Source organism: Lutra lutra, chromosome 10 (assembly GCF_902655055.1).
Source record: "Lutra lutra chromosome 10, mLutLut1.2, whole genome shotgun sequence".
Taxonomy (NCBI): Eukaryota; Metazoa; Chordata; class Mammalia; order Carnivora; family Mustelidae; genus Lutra; species Lutra lutra.
Window position 1 is genome coordinate 100,484,001 of NC_062287.1, and position 18,780 is coordinate 100,502,780.

The following is an 18,780-nucleotide window of genomic DNA, read 5'->3' on the forward strand; positions in this document are numbered from 1 at the left end:
ATAGAAAACAAAGTCTAAGCATTAGCATGTATGAAGATAATAATTACACTCAAGAATGGCAATAAGAAACACAATTTAGAAATTAAGGCATAACTGGCTGGCTCATTTGGTTCTTCCCCCAACTAAACCCAGCTTATCCCTATGGGATCCTTGAAAGCTTGGCCCCAGCTTAACTTTTAGCTTTGTTTTCCTTTGACCTTCACCCTCTGATGCCCTTGCAGATGCCACCACTCAGTGCCCAGGACCAAGAACCAAGGTACAGAAAAGAGCACCTTCTGTTGCTTGCTTTGTCTTCCTTTCAGCAGACGTCATTGTCATTGCAAAGATGTCTCCTTCAAGGACAAATTTTATGTTGTGATGTTCTCCCTTCTTTCATATATATATATATATATATATATATATATATATATATATATTTATCATTATTTTGTGAAAACTATTTTCTTCAAGGAGTGTCTGTATTTTTTAATCCCAATGAGACCATCTCTTTAGAATTAGAGTCTGCTTAAAGATATTTCTCTAAAGTGGGATTATTAGGTCTAAATGACTGCTCACCAGTTCTTATACAAAGCATCTCTTATCATCATATATTCCCACCACAATTTCTCTGCATTTATTTTCTCCTGTTTACAAGGCTCTCCCTGCTGCTCTTCACATAGTTCTTTTCTCTAAATTCAAAAACTAAACTATAGCCACTGATATTCGTTATCCTTCCATATCTAAACCATGCAAATGAAGAGAGACCCTGTGTGTGTGTGTGTGTGTGTGTGTTTGTGATTCAGCATTGAAGAGATCCTTAAACACAATTCATAACCACAAAAATAGATTTTATGCTTTTTAAAATTATAAAGGCCTATATGAAAAAAAAATCACAAATATAGTAAAGGAAATAACCGTAAACTCAAGGAAACAAATGTAATTATGTATCTGGTTGAATTAATAAATAATAGACTAAAATTCCATAGAATAATGAACAAAAACTATACACAGATAATTACAAGAGAAGAAAATTCTTCAGGCAAGTGCATATATGTTACCTTAATAACGATTAGGAAAATGTGAATGTAAAATGATATAAAAACACTTTTACACACTCATATCACTGACTGACATCGAAAAGTCTGGGACTATCAAGTGATTGTGAGCACATAAAGGAGACATTAGCATTCTACTGGTAAGGATGTGTGTGAGTGCCTTTCCTACAAATATTTGGAAAGGTGAAATTTTGTGATCCAGTAATGGTCTTATTCTGTCTTATAATTTTATCTGCTTGACCAAAGTATGTTTTTATATAGCATACTCAGAATTTAGGGTATAGAAAATATACATTATACAATAAATAATAAAGTTCAAATGAGATATTAACTGTAAAATAAAGCATCAATAAAAATGGAAAGTTTAAAACTAATTTTTTTCAAAAGTGGAAAGTGTGAAACTAATTTTTTTTTTTATTTTACAATGATACAGGAACACTGAATAGATGAGGAATTTCACAGAACTGATGAAGGAATGAAAGTACTGTTAACTGAGCAAGGTACAGACTATCTTTGGCCACATGACAGACAATTGACAATTTACAGAGGAAGCAACAACACAAGCTTCATCTGAACACTTGGACCCTAGAAGGAACCTTAAGGATTTCAATTCATTCTCATGAGTAACATAAGTTGTATAAAAATCTTTGGTATTTCCTCTTTATGATCCACAATTTGTCTGTTACTTCTAAAATGTACTGCACCCATGTTAGATTTTAGGAATACCAGAATGAAGGAACAGTGTGTCCTGCCCTAAAGTGTGAATATTCTAGGGAATGATAACCAAGCTGTCACTGTTTCTCTATCAAAGTTAAAATCACATTAAAGATGTATGGCACAGATGAAGACAAAACCTCATATTTTATTTCAGAATATGGATAGTATATTCCCTCATTCACTTATTCTTCATTCATTGTCTCAGCAAGTCACCAAATATATTTTGAACACCTACTCTTTCCTGGGTATTATTTTACAAGCTATTAATACAAAAACAAATTATTTAGACATACCTTTTTCACTTATAAAACATACAGACCAGAAAATCTGACACAAGAAATAAAATAAAATGTTATCAATATTTAATTATAATATTTATACATGCATAAGGAAAGATCAAAAGATCATATGCAGGAGCACCTGCATGGCTCCATTGGTTTAGTGTCTGCTCTGAGCTCAGGTCATGATCCTGGGGTCCTGGGACCCAGCCCCGAGTTGGGCTCCCTGCTCAGTGGGAGGTCTGCTTCTCCCTCCCCCTCTCCCTCTGCCACACCCCCTGCTTGTGCTCTCTTTCTCTGTCTCTCTCTGTGTCAGATGGATAAATAAAATCTTTTTTTTTAAAAAAAGATCATATGAAAAATGCATTTTCTATCAAATAATTTTAATTAAAAGCCAGCAACAAAACCAGATATATGATGGGTACCTTCAAATTTCAATAAAACAATTGATAGTCTTCTTACAATAATGCACATTTTACGTTTATCATGGAAATCATGTGTTTCTTATGGCAAATACATCAGGACTTATTCTTGACCAGAATGTGAGCTTTGCCTTCAGTTCTATTCCCAACATTCACAGGAAAGTGGAACATTGGGGCCAGAATCCTGGGCTTTCCAACTGTTGGATTTTCTCCACCCCAGGGTCAGCTGCCACACTTCCCATACATTACAGGGGACAATTAAAAAAAAAAAACAAACACACAAAGGGTGGAATCATTGCACAAGATTGTTCCTCAGTAGGATCATCTAAGCAAATCCTAGGCTGGCCCCACATTTTCACTCTCTGGGTGCAGTTCTTGTGTGGAGACCTACGTAATTGGTCTTTCTTTCCCTGGGGAATCAGAACTTTGTCTGGGAATTCCTGTTTCCATGTGTAGGGACTGAGCCCATAAACAAGCTTATTCCCATGTGCAGGTCTTCAGAAACTTCAGACACGGGTAAATTTCTTCAGCGTGCCTCCTGCAGAACCTTCACAGTGGGTCTCAGCAGATCTCTGGACAGGTAGGTTCACCCCAATCATTTACTTAGTACTCATCCTGGATATCAAGACTACATATCTTGGGAACTTTATGGATTCAAATCAGACTCAGGAAGGAAATATCTTTTCTGCTTTCTTCTGGGGACTTAACTCCCTGTTCTCTGAAGCCTCAGTGGAAGGGACAGAGAAAATGACTCAAAGCGTGGTCCCCAGCACCCCTGCTGGTAAATTAGACAGTGTGAGCATTTCTACGAGAAATGAAGGGTCATTATGAGGATTCTATTCCACTCTTAGGAAAGAGAAATATTTCTGTGTTAGAGCTGGCAGAACTGATGTTTTAGAAGACCCTCTCTACAGATAGGAAGCTTCTTAAGTGATTTGAAATATTTGATTTCTTCTCCTAGACAGATCTACTAAATTGTTAAACATCAAGAAAAGTAGGTTTCTCCCCTTCTGGATGTTCACATTGTCCAGGTGACAAACCCTAAGAAGGAAAGATTCCCTGATACTGACTGGTGGGCTTGCAGATGCTGGTGGACACTGACAGCTCCTGTCAAGGTGCAGTTTGTCCCGAGCACAACTCAGGTTTAAATAAGTTGAGGACAAGTTGTACAGTTAGAGATCAATAGAATACCTCTTGAAATCATTTCAGAAGATATTTATAAATATTTTCACTCTTATTCTTCAGCCTAATTTTAATATAAATGATTAATATTAGATAAATATTTTTATTTTTTTTTTTACTTTTTTTATTTTAGAGAGAGAGAAAGCATGAGTGGGTAGAGCAGAGGGAGAGGGAGAGAGAATATTGATCAGTCTCTATGCTGAGCACATAGCCCCACTGAGAGCTTGATCTCAGGAACATAAAATCACGACTTGAGTTGAAACCAGGCCGCTCCACATTATGTACATCTTTAAAGTTTTTTTCTGACATGTTATTATTTGGTAGGCTTATAAAATATTTCTTTTCAAAAACAAACTTGAAAAAATTTGTGTAAGAAACTAACATAGCTTTATCAGAAACAAGTCAGAAAATTTCTGAATAAGAGAAAAAGTCTTTATTTCAGTAACATACCTACCAAGATAAAAAAAAAATTCAAAAACCCAAAAACCTAAGCTTTGCTGTTAGTGATATTTCATTAGAAGAAGGAATTAATAAAAGAAAGAATAACAGGTAATGATATATGCAAATATGTTTTTTCAAAGCTAATTGCATGAATTCATAATACACAATCCACAGTTACTATTGTTGGTACTTTTTGTTTTCTCTTGTTAAATTAAGGATGTTCATTGAGTATCTTATATCTCCGAGTGAAATATGCACTGAGCTGCTTTATGTGCACAAAAAAACCAGAAATGTTTTGTGTAAAGTCAGTGTGACCATTCCATTTTCTACCATGAACTTACCTGTACATTTCTTTTCAGATGTGGTGGCAGGAGAAAAGAGATATGGGATATCTAGTGCAACACAATCGTATAACCTCATCAGACATATTTGATGTATGGAATAAAGTATCTTAGATTCAGCAATCACCATACATTAAAGAAAGAATCGGGTTGTGGGAGAACACAACCTGCATTGTTTGTTAAATATATATCCAGACATCACGTTTCCCAGTTGCTAAAATATGCAAAATTATAATACACTTGCTATTTCACATTTCAACTATGTAACTTAGTGAGATAAAATGAGTTACTGGGACACAAACAGGAAACCACATTTAAATATTATTCAAAACATGCTAAGAAGAACAGCTGGAACCAATTATCCTGCGTTCATTGTTAACAGGCTCTGTACTAATGCATGTTTGTATATTATTTCATTACATTCACACAACACAAGAATATAAATACTTGATAAAAATCACACAGCTAATAATTGGTGGCCTAACATCCAACCAACCAAGCGACCACACAAACAAAACACATAAAGCAAAACTGAAAAACCATAGCATTAAACAATATTGTACACAGACTCTTTGTATGACTTAATCTCATCAAGCCTCAACTGTCTCATCAGACATATAAATAATTATGGTCATCTTCTAGGACACTCCTGCAAGATAATGAGATCATTATTTTGAAAGGGCTAGCATTGTTCTGGGCCCAGAATGCCTCACATAGCAAATAATGTTAACAGTCTTCTCTATTCCTTTCTCTGAATAAGGAAAGCAAAATGATCAAACTTGAGCAATTCAAAACTACAGGTAATATTTTTCACAAAACATCAAAACAGGTTTTAAACAATTTAAAGAAAAGAGCTGTAAGATGGATGAAATAATAGAGAACACAATAATAGAGAAGTGTCTGAGCAGGTAGAGGTGAGAGTGATAAAAAGGACGAGTTTATTTGGCAAGAGAAACATAATTATTTAAAAAAAATTCGGGGCACCTGGGTGGCTCAGTGGGTTAAATCCTCTGCCTTCGGCTCAGGTCATGATCTCAGAGTCCTGGGATAGAGCCCCGCATCCGGCTCTCTGCTCAACAGGGAGTCTGCTTCCTCCTCTCTCTCTGCCTGCCTCTCTGCCTACTTGTAATCTCTGTCTGTCAAATAAATAAATAAAATCTTAAGAAAAAAATTCAGTTTCTGAATAACCCTAAAAAGGAAGACTAAGGAGGTAGAATCTCTTGGTGGGCAGCTGAAATAGCACAGTGTGGTAGAAACTGTTACAGAAAACCCAGCATTGTCACAGTATTTCATGCAGAAAAATAAAATTTCCAGGGATGGTGACAAAGTGTGGATTGAACAGACAGCCACTGGCAGATAAGTGAAAAATAACTGAAAGTCACCAGAAGTCACTCTGGTTCATCAGCTTCTTATATGTATCTATCATTTATCATTGGAAACCTACACAGAGGCATGAATGTGTATATGTAAATGTATATTCATGCAATATTATAATTAATGTTTAATATACATATAAATATTAATGCATATACTATAATAGATTATATTCAATGAATTTAAATTATATTTAAAACACAATTGAAAAATTAATAGCTTGTTACAACTGTTCTATTAACCTGAAACTGAGAAGACAGGGGTTGGGAGGATGGGTGAACTTGGTGATGGGTAGTGAAGAGGGCACGGGTTCCATGGAGCAATGGGTATTATACACAAACAATGAATCATGGAACACTACATCAAACTAATGACGTGCTATATGGTGACTAACATGAGAAAAAAAAATGAGAAAAAAAGTTAAAAAAAATAAAAGATTTCAAAAAATGAAACAGGACTTTAGAATGTTTGTATTTCTCAATTTTGTTAAAAGATGTGGAGAAATACAATAAGGTCTGACATTTTTAATTGTGAACAAAAATAATCTGATTTAAACGAGACAGTCTAAAATCTAGCATCTACCAGAAAAATCAACCTCATCATCTACTAATCTCCTCTCATTTTTCCCCACAAAAGGATGAGAACAACAAAATAAATGGCCTCAGAAAATCTTACTAGTGTGACCGAGTTCATTCTCATGGGAGTCTCAGATCGCCCAGACCTCCAGAGTCCACTCTTCTCTGTTTTCCTGCTGATCTATGGGCTGACCATGGCAGGGAACCTGGGCATCATCACCCTCACCAGTGTTGACTCTCAGCTCCAAACGCCCATGTACTTCTTCCTCAGGCACTTGGCTATCATCAATCTTGGCGATTCTACTGTCATTGCCCCCAAAATGCTGGTAAACTTCTTGGTTACAAAGAAAACCATATCTTACTATGGATGTGCAGCCCAACTGGGTGGGTTCCTGGTTTTCATTGTCGGGGAGATTTTCATGCTGGCTGCAATGGCATATGATCGCTACGTGGCTATTTGCAAACCCCTGCTCTACATGGTGGTGGTCTCTCCACAGATGTGCATACTGCTGGTGTCCCTCACTTACCTCTACAGTCTGACCACAGCACTGACTGTCTCCTCCTGTGTGTTCTCCATGTCGTACTGCTCTTCTAATGTAATCAACCATTTTTACTGTGATAACGTCCCTTTGTTGGCATTGTCCTGTTCTGATACCTATCTTCCAGAAACAGCAGTGTTTACCTTTTCAGGGACCAATTTGTTTTTCTCTATGAGTATTGTTCTAGCATCCTACTTCAACATTGTGCTTGCCATTTTGAGGATCCGTTCTTCAGAGGGCCGACGAAAAGCCTTTTCCACCTGTGCCTCTCACATGATGGCTGTCACTGTGTTCTATGGGACACTTCTCTTCATGTATTTGCAACCAAGGACCAACCACTCCTTAGATACTGATAAAATGGCCTCTGTCTTCTACACCTTGGTGATACCAATGCTGAATCCCCTCATTTATAGCCTAAGGAATAAGGATGTGAAGGATGCATTAAAGAGATTCCTAAAGAACCCTTGTCAGACTTTCAAATTAAAGTAAATTTAAAGCTTCAATGGTCTTCATTTAAGACAATCTCTGAAAAGTTAATCTGCTCCTGAAAAACTAATCTCTGTTAAATACAGAGGCAATAGTTTAAAATTACGTGGATTTCAATGGAAAGATCTTAACCCTTTCTATTCTGACCTCAAACATCCAACTTTCCCCAACACAAAGATGTATTAGTTGACCAAGGAACGTACACTTACTTAAGTAGTAAACAATAGTTTCAAAATAAATACATTTTAAAGTGCAACACAACTTGCTACTGAGTTTTTGTAATTTCTAGCCAAGGATGAGAAAGTCTAAGACCCGAGGAAGGAATGTGAGAAGACTTCTTGGAATATGGTTGAGTCAGGTCATCCTACTTGCCATAGATCTGTTCTTTTCAACTACTAAAAGTTTTATTTTTTCCTTTTTGGTGTATTTTGTGTTTCAATTTCTTAACTTTTTTGAATCCATTTTTATCTTGCACTTAATATAAATTTGGATAACAGAAAAAGAAGTCTTCAGGTCAGAATAAAAACTAAATAAAATAATGCTTAGGGGCACCTGGTTGGCTTGAATGGTTGGGCTTCTACCTTCAGCTCAGATCATGATCTCTTGGTCCTGGGATTGAGCCCTATGTTTGGCTCTCAGCTCAGCTGGAAGTCTGCTTCTCCCTCTCCCTCTGACTCTGCCTCTCCCCTTGCTTGTTCTCTGTCTCTGTCTCTCTTTAAATGAATAAATGGAATCTTAAAAAAAAAAAAAAGCTTATACATACATCGAAAAAGAACATTTAGCAAAACAGAAAAAGAAAGCATACAAATGGAGATTCTACTTTTTAAATGCTCCCATGTGCTATATGTAACAAACCAAAATGTTGATATTTATCCTGATATGATATAAAATTAATATTCTCCATGTCATATTATCATAGGAAACATTATGGTATAGAGGTCATTTTCTGTGTTATGGATTCATAACAGCAAATTTCATTACTTTTAGCATTTTTATTTACTGTGTTTTGGAGTAAAGTGTTATTAGAACAAAAATAAACCATTGTCTTCAAAGTGACACCAAATCTCAAGGACACTGGGATCAAAAAACAAAAAAACAAAAAAAAAGTTAACAGTCATTATGTGCCATAGCTCCTTCTGTACATGTAAAATGCTCCTAATTTACAATAGAGTAAGGGAGACTAGTCAAGGCATGTAAGTCAGACAATATCTGGAAATAAACTAAATGTGAAATTTTCAGGGATTCTGAAAGAAGGCAAATATAGGAACCAGGACACTCAGATCCATGAGTCAATTTCTAATTTTAGTCATAAAAAAACAGCAAAGCTGAAAATAAAGTCACACTATATGATGGATACTCTGGTCTCTTTTTTCTATGAAAGGCAGCATGTTCACAGGTCTCAGGATTTGGACATGGGCATCTATGGTGGGTAAGTGAGGGCACATTATTCTGCCTAAAACATCTACATTTATATTGACATATATTCTATAGCTAGGCAATCTAAAATCTTGCACCTGTCTCATTCATGAGTACTCAAAGGGATATTCTTTCAAAAACTTGCATACTATATACCCTTTCTGCATATATTAGCTACAAAATTTATCCTAAACAAACTATACACAAAGTCCTCTTTGATTGAAGGATAAGCTAAAATCATTTGGTTCAAAGGTAACAAAGTGTATGCACACATACACAAGTGCTTGCATATCACTAGAACACATTTATCAGAAATAAATCAACCCAATTCACCAATCAGGCAGGCACATCAGCGCAGTACCAGTTGTCCATGGAGTAAGACAGGGAAGATAATTTATATGGCAACTTTGATCTCCAACTGATCAAACTTACCCTGTCAGATGTTAAGGCACCTGTACTTCTAGCTTATCCCTAACACTAACAGCTCTGGATGTTCCATGGCTTTTGTGTCCATATAGTGACAACAAAATTTCCCCTGGTGATGAAGGACAGAGAAGATGCAAGACACAGACATAAAGCAAGGTCTGACAATACCTGTGAAAGTTAGGGCACACTTCAAACAGGACCACAGGACCCCATCTCCAGCTGCCACAGAAGCAGTAGCTTTGACCTGATTCCATATATAGGGATACTCAGTTGGTTAAGCGGCTGCCTTCAGCTCAGGTCATGATTCCAGCATCCTGGGATCGAGTCCCACATTGGGATCCTTGCTTGGCAGGGAGCCTGCTTCTCCCTCTGCCTCTGTCTGCCTGTGCTCTCTCTCTCACTCTCTGACAAATAAATAAATAAAATCTTAAATAAATAAATAAATAAATAAATAAATACAAAAATATCTACTTCTTAAAAAACATATACAATGGAATATTACTCAACCACAAAAAATGAGATCTTTTAATTTGTGACAACATAGAAAGACCTTGAAGGATTATGCTAAGTGCAATAAATTCAATAAAGGAAAATACTATGTGATTTCACTTGTAGACTATAAAAACAACACAAGTTGAACAAAAAAAAACAAATTCTTAAATATAGAGAAGAAACTAGTGGTTTCCAGAAAGAAAACAGGTGAGGAAATGAGCAAAATAATAAAGGAGATTAAGAGATATAAACTTCCAGTTATAAAATAAGTCACAGGTATGGAAAGTACTCTACAGAGAATATAGTCGATATTATAAGAGCATTTTGTGGTGACAGCTCATGACTGCAGTTAGCATGGTGAGCCCTGAATAATGTACAGAATTATAGAATCAATAGGTAATATACTTGAAGCTAATAAAGAAGTGTGTGTTCATTGTACTTAAATTTTAAAAAAGCATCTAACCACAGAAGCAGTGTGAGTTGTAATTGTTGGAAGAGGTTACTAATGATTTCTTAAAAATACTTTGGAATGCATATTTCAAAGATCTAGTAACTTACCGAATGATAAAGGTTATCAATGTTTACACAATAATAAAAAGTGATTAAGACACAGGCTGAGATTATATTATATTAATTTAAAACCTTAATGAAATATGTAAGTAAGGTCCTTTCATGTTAAGATATGGATGCCTAAAACATTGCTTATTGATCACAAAATAATTAAAATTGGGGGCAAACTAGCAGTTTCTAGATCTCTGTTGTAATCATTTTTCTCTTTCCTTCCTCTCTCACAATTTTTTAGCATTCTGTACATTTCATGTTTTGACCACTGGAGCTACAAACTCTGAAACAGAAAGACAGTGCGGGAGGCACTCAGGCTACAGCTCAGGCATTTCTCCACACCTGCCAGGAATATGAGAAATCGGCTAGATAGACCTCCAGGAGGAAAAGCAGGATTTGGATGTCACCCTCTCCCACTCTGCTACAAGGTGTGTTAGTGTTTTGTAACCTTAACAACTACTTTCTCAGCATTTTCACTGTGATAAACATTCAAATAATTGCATTACATTAAAATTAATGTATATATGTCTCCATTATAATTTCTGAACATCTCAATTGACATGGATTATATCTAGTGCATTTTTCTATTTCCAATCCAGATCAATATTTGAATTCCTTTAAAAAAATAATGTATTACATCAAGTAAGACAATTTTGGCTCTATAAAATTAAATTGGATTTAATTATTTGTTGTAACATTTGCCATGTGTTCCAGTGGTACATATTCATAAGCTGGATGTCCAGAACATGAAAATGCTTGGATACCGGTGGTGGGATATATATTAATGAAAGAAATCTTTAAGTAGAACCAACTTATTTAAATAAATTAAATGTACTTATTTTTCCCAAGTCAAGGATGCAGGAGATACATTGCAAGCATGTTCATTCATGGGTCAGGGGGGACACACACAAAGTAGTTAATTGTGGTGATGCATGTAGAAGTAAAAATGAATAAATTTCAAAAACATAGTTGAGTGAGAACCTTGAAGTATCAAAAATAAGTTATATAAGAGCATGTGTGTGCACTGTAAAACATATTCTCTTTACTTTATAAAACTACATTTCATTTTAAGAACTTTATCAACTGGGGCGCCTGGGTGGCTCAGTGGGTTAAAACCTCTGCCTTCAGCTCAGGTCGTGGTCCCAGGGTCCTGGGATCAAGCCCCACATTGGGCTCTCTACTCAGCAGGGAACCTGCTTCCCTTCCTCTCTCTCTGCCTGCTTCTCGGCGTGTTTGTGAACTCTGTTTTTCAAATAAAAATAAAAGAAATCTTTAAAAAAAAAAAGAAACTGATTAAAAAAAAGACATATCAACTTTTTTAGGAGGGACACTTTTGTAGGGAAAGGAAACTGAAGCAGAGTTGAGAATAAGGAAGAGGAGGAAAAAGGCGTTGGGAAAGTTGAGGTAGATGAAGTGCAATGCTTAAATAAAATGGGTTAACACAAAACATTTCATGTTTACTTGATGGAAGATGAAACAAAAGTATAAGAATAGTAATCAAAGTAAAATATAGTAAATGTACTCCATTTCCATCAATGCCATGTCCAGTTGGCTTTATCTGGATCAAACAATCATTTGTCCTGTCCATGTACATTTTTTATAGAGCACAATAATATACTTTTAAATATATTTTTAAAATTTAAATTCAATTAATTAACATATAATTAATTATTTGTTGAAGGGTACAGGTCTGTGATTCATCAGTTTATCAATTTATTTCCTAAGATTAAGAGTCTCTTATGATTGTCTCCCTCTCTGGTTTCATCTTTTTTCATTTTTTTCTCTCTTCCCCCATGATCCTCTGCCTTGTTTCATAGATTCCTCATGTCAGTGAGATTCTATGATAGTTGTCTTTCTCTAATTAACTTATTTTGCTTAGCATAATACTCTCTAGTTCCATCTATGTCATTGCAAAAGGCAAGATTTCATTTTTGGTGGCTGTGTAATATTCCTGTGTGTGTGTGTGTGTGTGTGTGTGTGTGTGTGTCACATCTTCTTTAACCATTCATCTGTTGATGGACATCTAAGTTCTTTCCATAGTTTGGCTATTGTGGACACTGCTTCTACAAACACTGGGGTGCAGGTGGCCCTTCAGAGCACTACATTTGTATCTTTGAGATAAATACCAAGTAGTGCAATTGCTGGATCATAGGGTAGCTCTATTTTCAACTTTTTGAGGAAGCTCCAGTTTTCCAGAATGGCTACACCAGCTTGCATTACCACCAACAGTGTAGGAGGGTTCCCCTTTCTCATCTTTGCCATCATTTGTCATTTCCCGACTTGTTAATTTTAGCCATTTTGACTGGTGTCAGGTGGTATCTCACTGTGGTTTTGATTTATATTTCCTTCATGCTGAGTGATATTGAGCACTTTTTCATGTGTCTTTTGGCTATTTGGATGTCTTCTTTGAGAAATGGTTGGGAGAAATGTCTGTTCATGTCTTCTGCCCATTTCTTGATTGGATTATTTGTTCTTTGGGTGTTGAATTTGATAAGTTCTTTATAGATCTTTGATACCAGCCCTTTATCTGATATGTCATTTGAAAATACCTTCTCCCATTTTGTCAGTGTCTTTTGGTTTTGTTGACTGCTTCCTTTGCTGTACAAAAGCTTTGTATCTTGATGAAGTCCCAATAGTTCCTCTTTGCTGTTGTTTCCCTTGCCTTTGGAGACGTGTATAGCAAGAAGTTGCTGTGGCCAAGGTTGAAGAAGTAGCTGCCTGTGTTCTCCTCAAGGATTTTGATGGATTCCTGTTTCACATTTAGGTCTTCCATCCATTTTGTGTCTATTTTTGTGTGTGGTGTAAGGAAATGGTCCAGTACCATTCTTCTGCATGTGGTTGTCCAATTTTCCCAAGACCATTTGCTGAAGAGATTGTCTTTTTTCCATTGGATATTCTTTCCTGCGTTGTCGAAGATTAGTTGATCATAGATTTGAGGGTCCATGTCTGGGTTCTCTATTCCGTTCCATTGATCTATGTGTCTGTCTTTGTGTCAGTACCATACTGTCTTGATGATTACAGTTTTGTAATATAGCTTGAAGTCAGGCATTGTCATGCCGCCAGCTTTGGTTTTCTTTTTTAACATTCCTTTGGCTACTTGGGGTCCTTTCTGGTTCCATATAAATTTTAGGATGATTTGTTTCTGTTCTGTGAAAAAAGTTGATGGTATTTCAATAGGGATTGCATTGAATGTATAGATTGCTCTAGGAAGCATAAACATTTTAACAATATTTGTTCTTCTAATCCAAGATTTTTCTATTTCTTTGTGTCTTCCTCAATTTCTTTCATGAACATTCTATGGTTTTCTGAGTACAGATCCTTTGCCTCTTTTGCTAGGTTTATTCCTTGGTATCTTGTGGTTTTGGGTGCAGTTGTAAATGGGATTGACTCCTTAATTTCTCTTTCCCGTCTCATTGTTGCTGTATAGAAATACAACTGATTTTTGTGCATTGATTTTATACCTTGCCACTTTATTGAATTCCTGTATAAGTCCTAGCAATTTTGGAGTAGAGTCTTTTGGGTTTTCCTCATGTTATCTGCAAAAAGTAGGAGTTTGACTTCTTTGCTGATTCAGATTCCTTTATTTCTTTTTATTGTCTGATTGCTGAGGGTAGGACCTCTAGTAGTATGTTGAACAGCAGTCATGATAGTGGACATCCCTGCCATATTCCTGACTTTAGGGAAAAAACTCTCAGTTTTTCCCCATTGAGAATGATATTTGCTGTGAGTTCTTCATAGATGGATTCATGATATTGAGGTATGTACCCTCTATCCCTACACTGTGAAGAGTTTTAATCAAGAAAGGATGCTGTGGGACGCCTGGGTGGCTCAGTTGGTTAAGCAGCTGCCTTCGGCTCAGGTCATGATCCCAGCGTCCTGGGATCGAGTCCCACATCGGGCTCCTTGCTCGTCAGGGAACCTGCTTCTCCCTCTGCCTCTGCCTGCTATTCTGTCTGCCTGTGCTCGCTCTCTCTCCTCTCTCTCTCTGACAAATAAATAAAAAAATCTTTAAAAAAAAAAAAGAAAGGATTCTGTACTTTCTCAAATGCTTTTTCTGCATCTATTAAGGGGATCACATGGTTCTTGCCCTTTCTTTTTTTATGGAGTGCATGTTATTGATTGATTTACAGAAATTGAGTCAAACTTGCAGCCCAGAAATAAATCCCACATGGTTAAATTGAAAAATCCTTTTATTCTACTGTTGGATCCTATTGTCCAGTATTTTGGTGAGAAATTTACATCCATATTCAACAGAGATATTGTTCTGTAATTCTCCTTTTTGGTGGGGTCTTTTTCTGGTTTGGGGATAATGTTGACCTTATAAAATGTGTTTGGAAGTTTTCCTTCCATTTCAACTTTTTGAAAAGATTCAGAAGAAAAGGTATTAATTCTTTAAATGTTGTGGTAGAATTCCCCTGGGAAACAGAGCTCTAGGCTCCTGTTTGTTGGGAGATTTTTGATTACTGCTTCAATTTCTTGCTGGTTATGGTTCTGTTCAGGTTTTCTATTTCTTCCTGGTTCAGTTTTAGTAGTTTATATGTCTCTAGGATTGCATCCATTTCTTCCAGATTGCCTAATTTGTTGGTGTATAGTTGTTCATAATATGTTCTTATAAGTGTTTGTATTTTTCTTCAGTGTTGGTTGTGATCTCTCCTCTTTCATTCATGATTTTATTTAATCGGGTCCTTTTTCCTTTCTTTTTAATAAGTCTGGTCAGGGGTTTATCAATTCTATCAATTCTTTCAAAGAACCAGCTCCTAGTTTTGTTGATTTGTTTTACTGTTCTTTTGGTTTTTATTTCATTGATTTCTGCTCTGATCTTTCTTATTTTTCTTCTCCTGCTGGGTTTAGGTTTTATTAGCTGTTCTTTCTCTAGCTCCTTTAGGTGTAGGGTTACGTTATGTATTTGAGACCTTTCTTGTTTCTTGAGAAAGTCTTGTATTGCTATATACTTCCCCCTTAGGACTGCCTTTGCACCCCAAAGATTTTGAACAGTTGTGTTTTCATTTTCATTTGTTTCCATGAATTTTTAAATTCTTCTTTAATTTCCTGCTTACCCTATTCATTATTTAATAGGATGCTCCTTAGCCTCCATGTATTTGAGTTCTTTCCAACTTTTCTCTGAGATTGAGTTCCACTGTCAAAGCATTGTGGCCTGAAAACATGTAGGGAATAATCCCAATTTTTTGGTACCAGTTGAGACCTGGCTTGTGCCCAGGATGTGATCTTTTCTAGAGAAAGTTCCATGTGCGCTCGAGAAGAATGCATATTCTATTGCTTTGAATAAAATGTTCTGAATATATCTGTGAAGTCCATTTGGTCCAGTGTGCCATTTAAAACCCTTATTTCCTTTTTAATCTTCTGCTTAGATGATCTGTCCAATTCAGTGAGGGGGGTATTAGAGTCCCCTACTATTATTGCATTATTATTGATGTGTTCTTTACATTTTGTTATTCATTGGCTTATATAATTGGTTGCTTCTGCTTTAGGGGGATAAATATTTGCAATTGTTAGATCTTCTTGTTGGATAGATTCTTAAATTATTATATAGTATCCTTCCACATCTCTTATTACAGTCTTTGGTTTAAAATCTAATCTGTCTGACAGAAGGATTGTCACCCCAGCTATTTTTTGATGTCCATTAGCATGATAAGTGATTTTCCACTCCCTCACTTTAAATCTGGAGGTGACTTTGGGTCTAAAATGAGTCTCTTGAAGACAGAATACTGATGGCTCTTGTTTTTGTTTGTTTGTTTGTTTGTTTGTTTTTTAATCTAACCTGATATGCTGTGTCTTTTGATTAGGGCATTTAGCCCATTCACATTCTGGGTAACTATTGAAAGATATACACTTAGTACTATTGTATTGTCTGTGACTGTTACTGTATATTGTCTCTGTTCTTTTCTAAGTTACTTTTGGGCTTTCTGTTTGCTTAGAGGACCTCTTTCAATATTTCTTGTAGGGCTGGTTTGGTGATCACAAATTCTTTCAGTTTGAAGAGGGTTCTCTGTGTCTCCTGGATTTTGATGCCTGTTTCCTTCCCCAGAATAGGGAAGTTCTCCACTATCATTTGCTCCAATATACCTTCTGCCCCTCTCTCTCTTTCACCTTATTCTAGGATCCCAATTATTCTAACATTTTTTCACTTTATGGTGTCACTTATCTCTCAGATTCTCCTCTCATGATCTATTAGTTGTTTACCTCTCTTTTTTCTCAGCTTCTTTATTTACCATCTTTTGGTCTTCTATATTACTAATTCTCTCTTCTGTCTCACTTATCCTAGCAGATAGAGCTTCCATTTTTTATTGCATCTCATTGATAGTCTTTTTGGTTTCAACTTGCTTTGATTTGAGTTCTTTTATTTCTCCAGAAAGGGATTCTCCACTGTCTTCTCTGCTTTTTTCAAGCCCAACTAGCATTTCTATAATCATTATTCTGAACTCTAGTTCCAATATCTTACTAATGTCCATATTGATTAGGTCCCTGGCAGTCAGTACTGCCTCCTGTTCTTTTTTTTTTTTTTTTTTTAGGTGAATTTTTCTGTCTTGTCATTTTGCAGAAAGTGGTTGCTTTTCTATTCATAGAGTTACAGCTATTCTCTTCTTCAGTCTCTGGTTGGGTTCTCAGGTGTTCAGAAGGTTTGATAGCTATCTAGCTGAATTCCTGGGACCAGACAAAATTAAGGTTTCCTACTTTTCTGCCATCTTGGACTCCTGCTCTGTTCATGTACCTTTAAACAGAAAAAATTTAAGTACTTCAAATAAATTATACCATATCTATTTCCCCTTGGTCCCTATTACTTTGTCTTTCATTCATAAAGTCAATGTAGGTAGAATCAGATTCTAGCAATTTTATTAAAAGTTAGCAAAATATTGGTATACATGTAGTAAAATGAATAAAATTCAAAAACATATAGTTGAGTGAGAACATTTAGATATCAAAATGAGCTATACAAAATGTTGTGTACTTTAAAATATATATTATATTTACTTTATAAATTGCATTCCATATTAAGGACATATGTTAACTTTTGAAAAGAGATTTATACCTATTTAAGGAAAAGTAAAAGAAGTAGACATGGGAAATTAGTACTGAGCATGCACATGGGATGTGGAATTAGGGTATCATTAACTCAATTTAGTGCCTTAGTTTAGAAAAAGAAATAAAAATAGGAGCTACACATATATTCATAATTTTTATCCCTTCTGAATCCTCTAACATACTATAGGACATATTTAAAAGTTTTGTTTTTATCCTCAGATATAAAACATGGAAGAAGACTTTGTGGAAATTCTGAAAGTTTATGTGATTTATAGGTGATTAAGGCATATAAGAAATATTCTACTTAAATCCAGATATTTGAATGAATACAATAAAAATAACAACTAAGGGAAGCAGGTGAATTGTTTATGTAAAAAGACATTTCCTCAACAGGGGAATCAAAGTTACTCTGAATAATTAGCAAAGACCAGTGACATCATTTCCTTCTCTCAGATGATTTGGGAATAACCAAGAATTGCTTTCAAGTTCCCAAGGGGAGTGTCTCAAAGGGAGGAGATGTTCATAAATTCTTCTGACAGCGTCAAACTGGTAATCACACAAGGGAACACAAAGGCAGTCCTCACTTAAGGTTAGTAGATGCTACTGATTATAATGATCACTAGATTAGTTGCAGTGATGATTTTTGATAACTACTTTCCATTTAAATGACAGTTATGAGTATAGTCATCAATGCCAGACTCAGTACATTACATTATGCATAATAATCTTCTCTTTTAATAACTAGGTTTTCTGGAGTAATGATATATGTTTACCACTATGAGTATGTTCTTTGAAGGTGGTAAGTGACTTCATTTCTATTTGTTACTATTTCTACATTTATATAGAGAGTCTAGACAATATATATGGTGAAGGGAGAGTAAACATTTTTGCAAACTCAACTTAGAATCCTCCTCTTCCTTCCTTCTCTGTCTTTCTCTCTCCTTTTGATAAGAGTGCAATGTTCTCAATTTGACCAACCTATTTATTCAGTTGAGGTTATTTACAAAATGTTATAGAACATTTAGTTGAGATTGGGTGTTTGCATTTGCACAAGAGACATCCTTGGTTTCCACGCCCATTCCCTAGGTCCTGCTACAACTCTGGAGTTTCTGCTTCCATTTGAGAAGAGTCAGGTTTGATGCTTATTTTATTTGTTTGTTTGTTTCTTTCCAGGAAGTGCTTAGGAATGACTGATGGGGATCAGGGCCACATAATTATTTATTCAATTGAGTTTGGAAAGAATGCCAGGGATTTGCAAAATCACAATAAAATGGATGTTAGAATGAAGAGGTTTACCAAACTGTCCAAACTGCTGTGGAATAGTAATTTCTTTGGATATAATTTTTGTAGCTTGAGGTATTTGACTTTGTCATTTGTTTGGCTGCTGTTAATGAATATTTGTTATTGCTTTGCTATAAATATTTTGTTCATTTGAATAGATTTTTGGATAAAGCA

General features: G+C 35.7%; 1 protein-coding gene across 1 annotated transcript; it reads left to right on the forward strand.

The window, feature by feature from the left end:
* The first annotated feature begins 6,444 nt into the window (after positions 1 to 6,444).
* LOC125079853 (olfactory receptor 8J2-like) lies at positions 6,445 to 7,392 on the forward strand. The gene has a single exon (XM_047693578.1). The coding sequence runs from the start codon at positions 6,445 to 6,447 to the stop codon at positions 7,390 to 7,392; it is 948 nt and encodes a 315-aa protein (XP_047549534.1).
* The last annotated feature ends 11,388 nt before the right edge of the window (positions 7,393 to 18,780 follow it).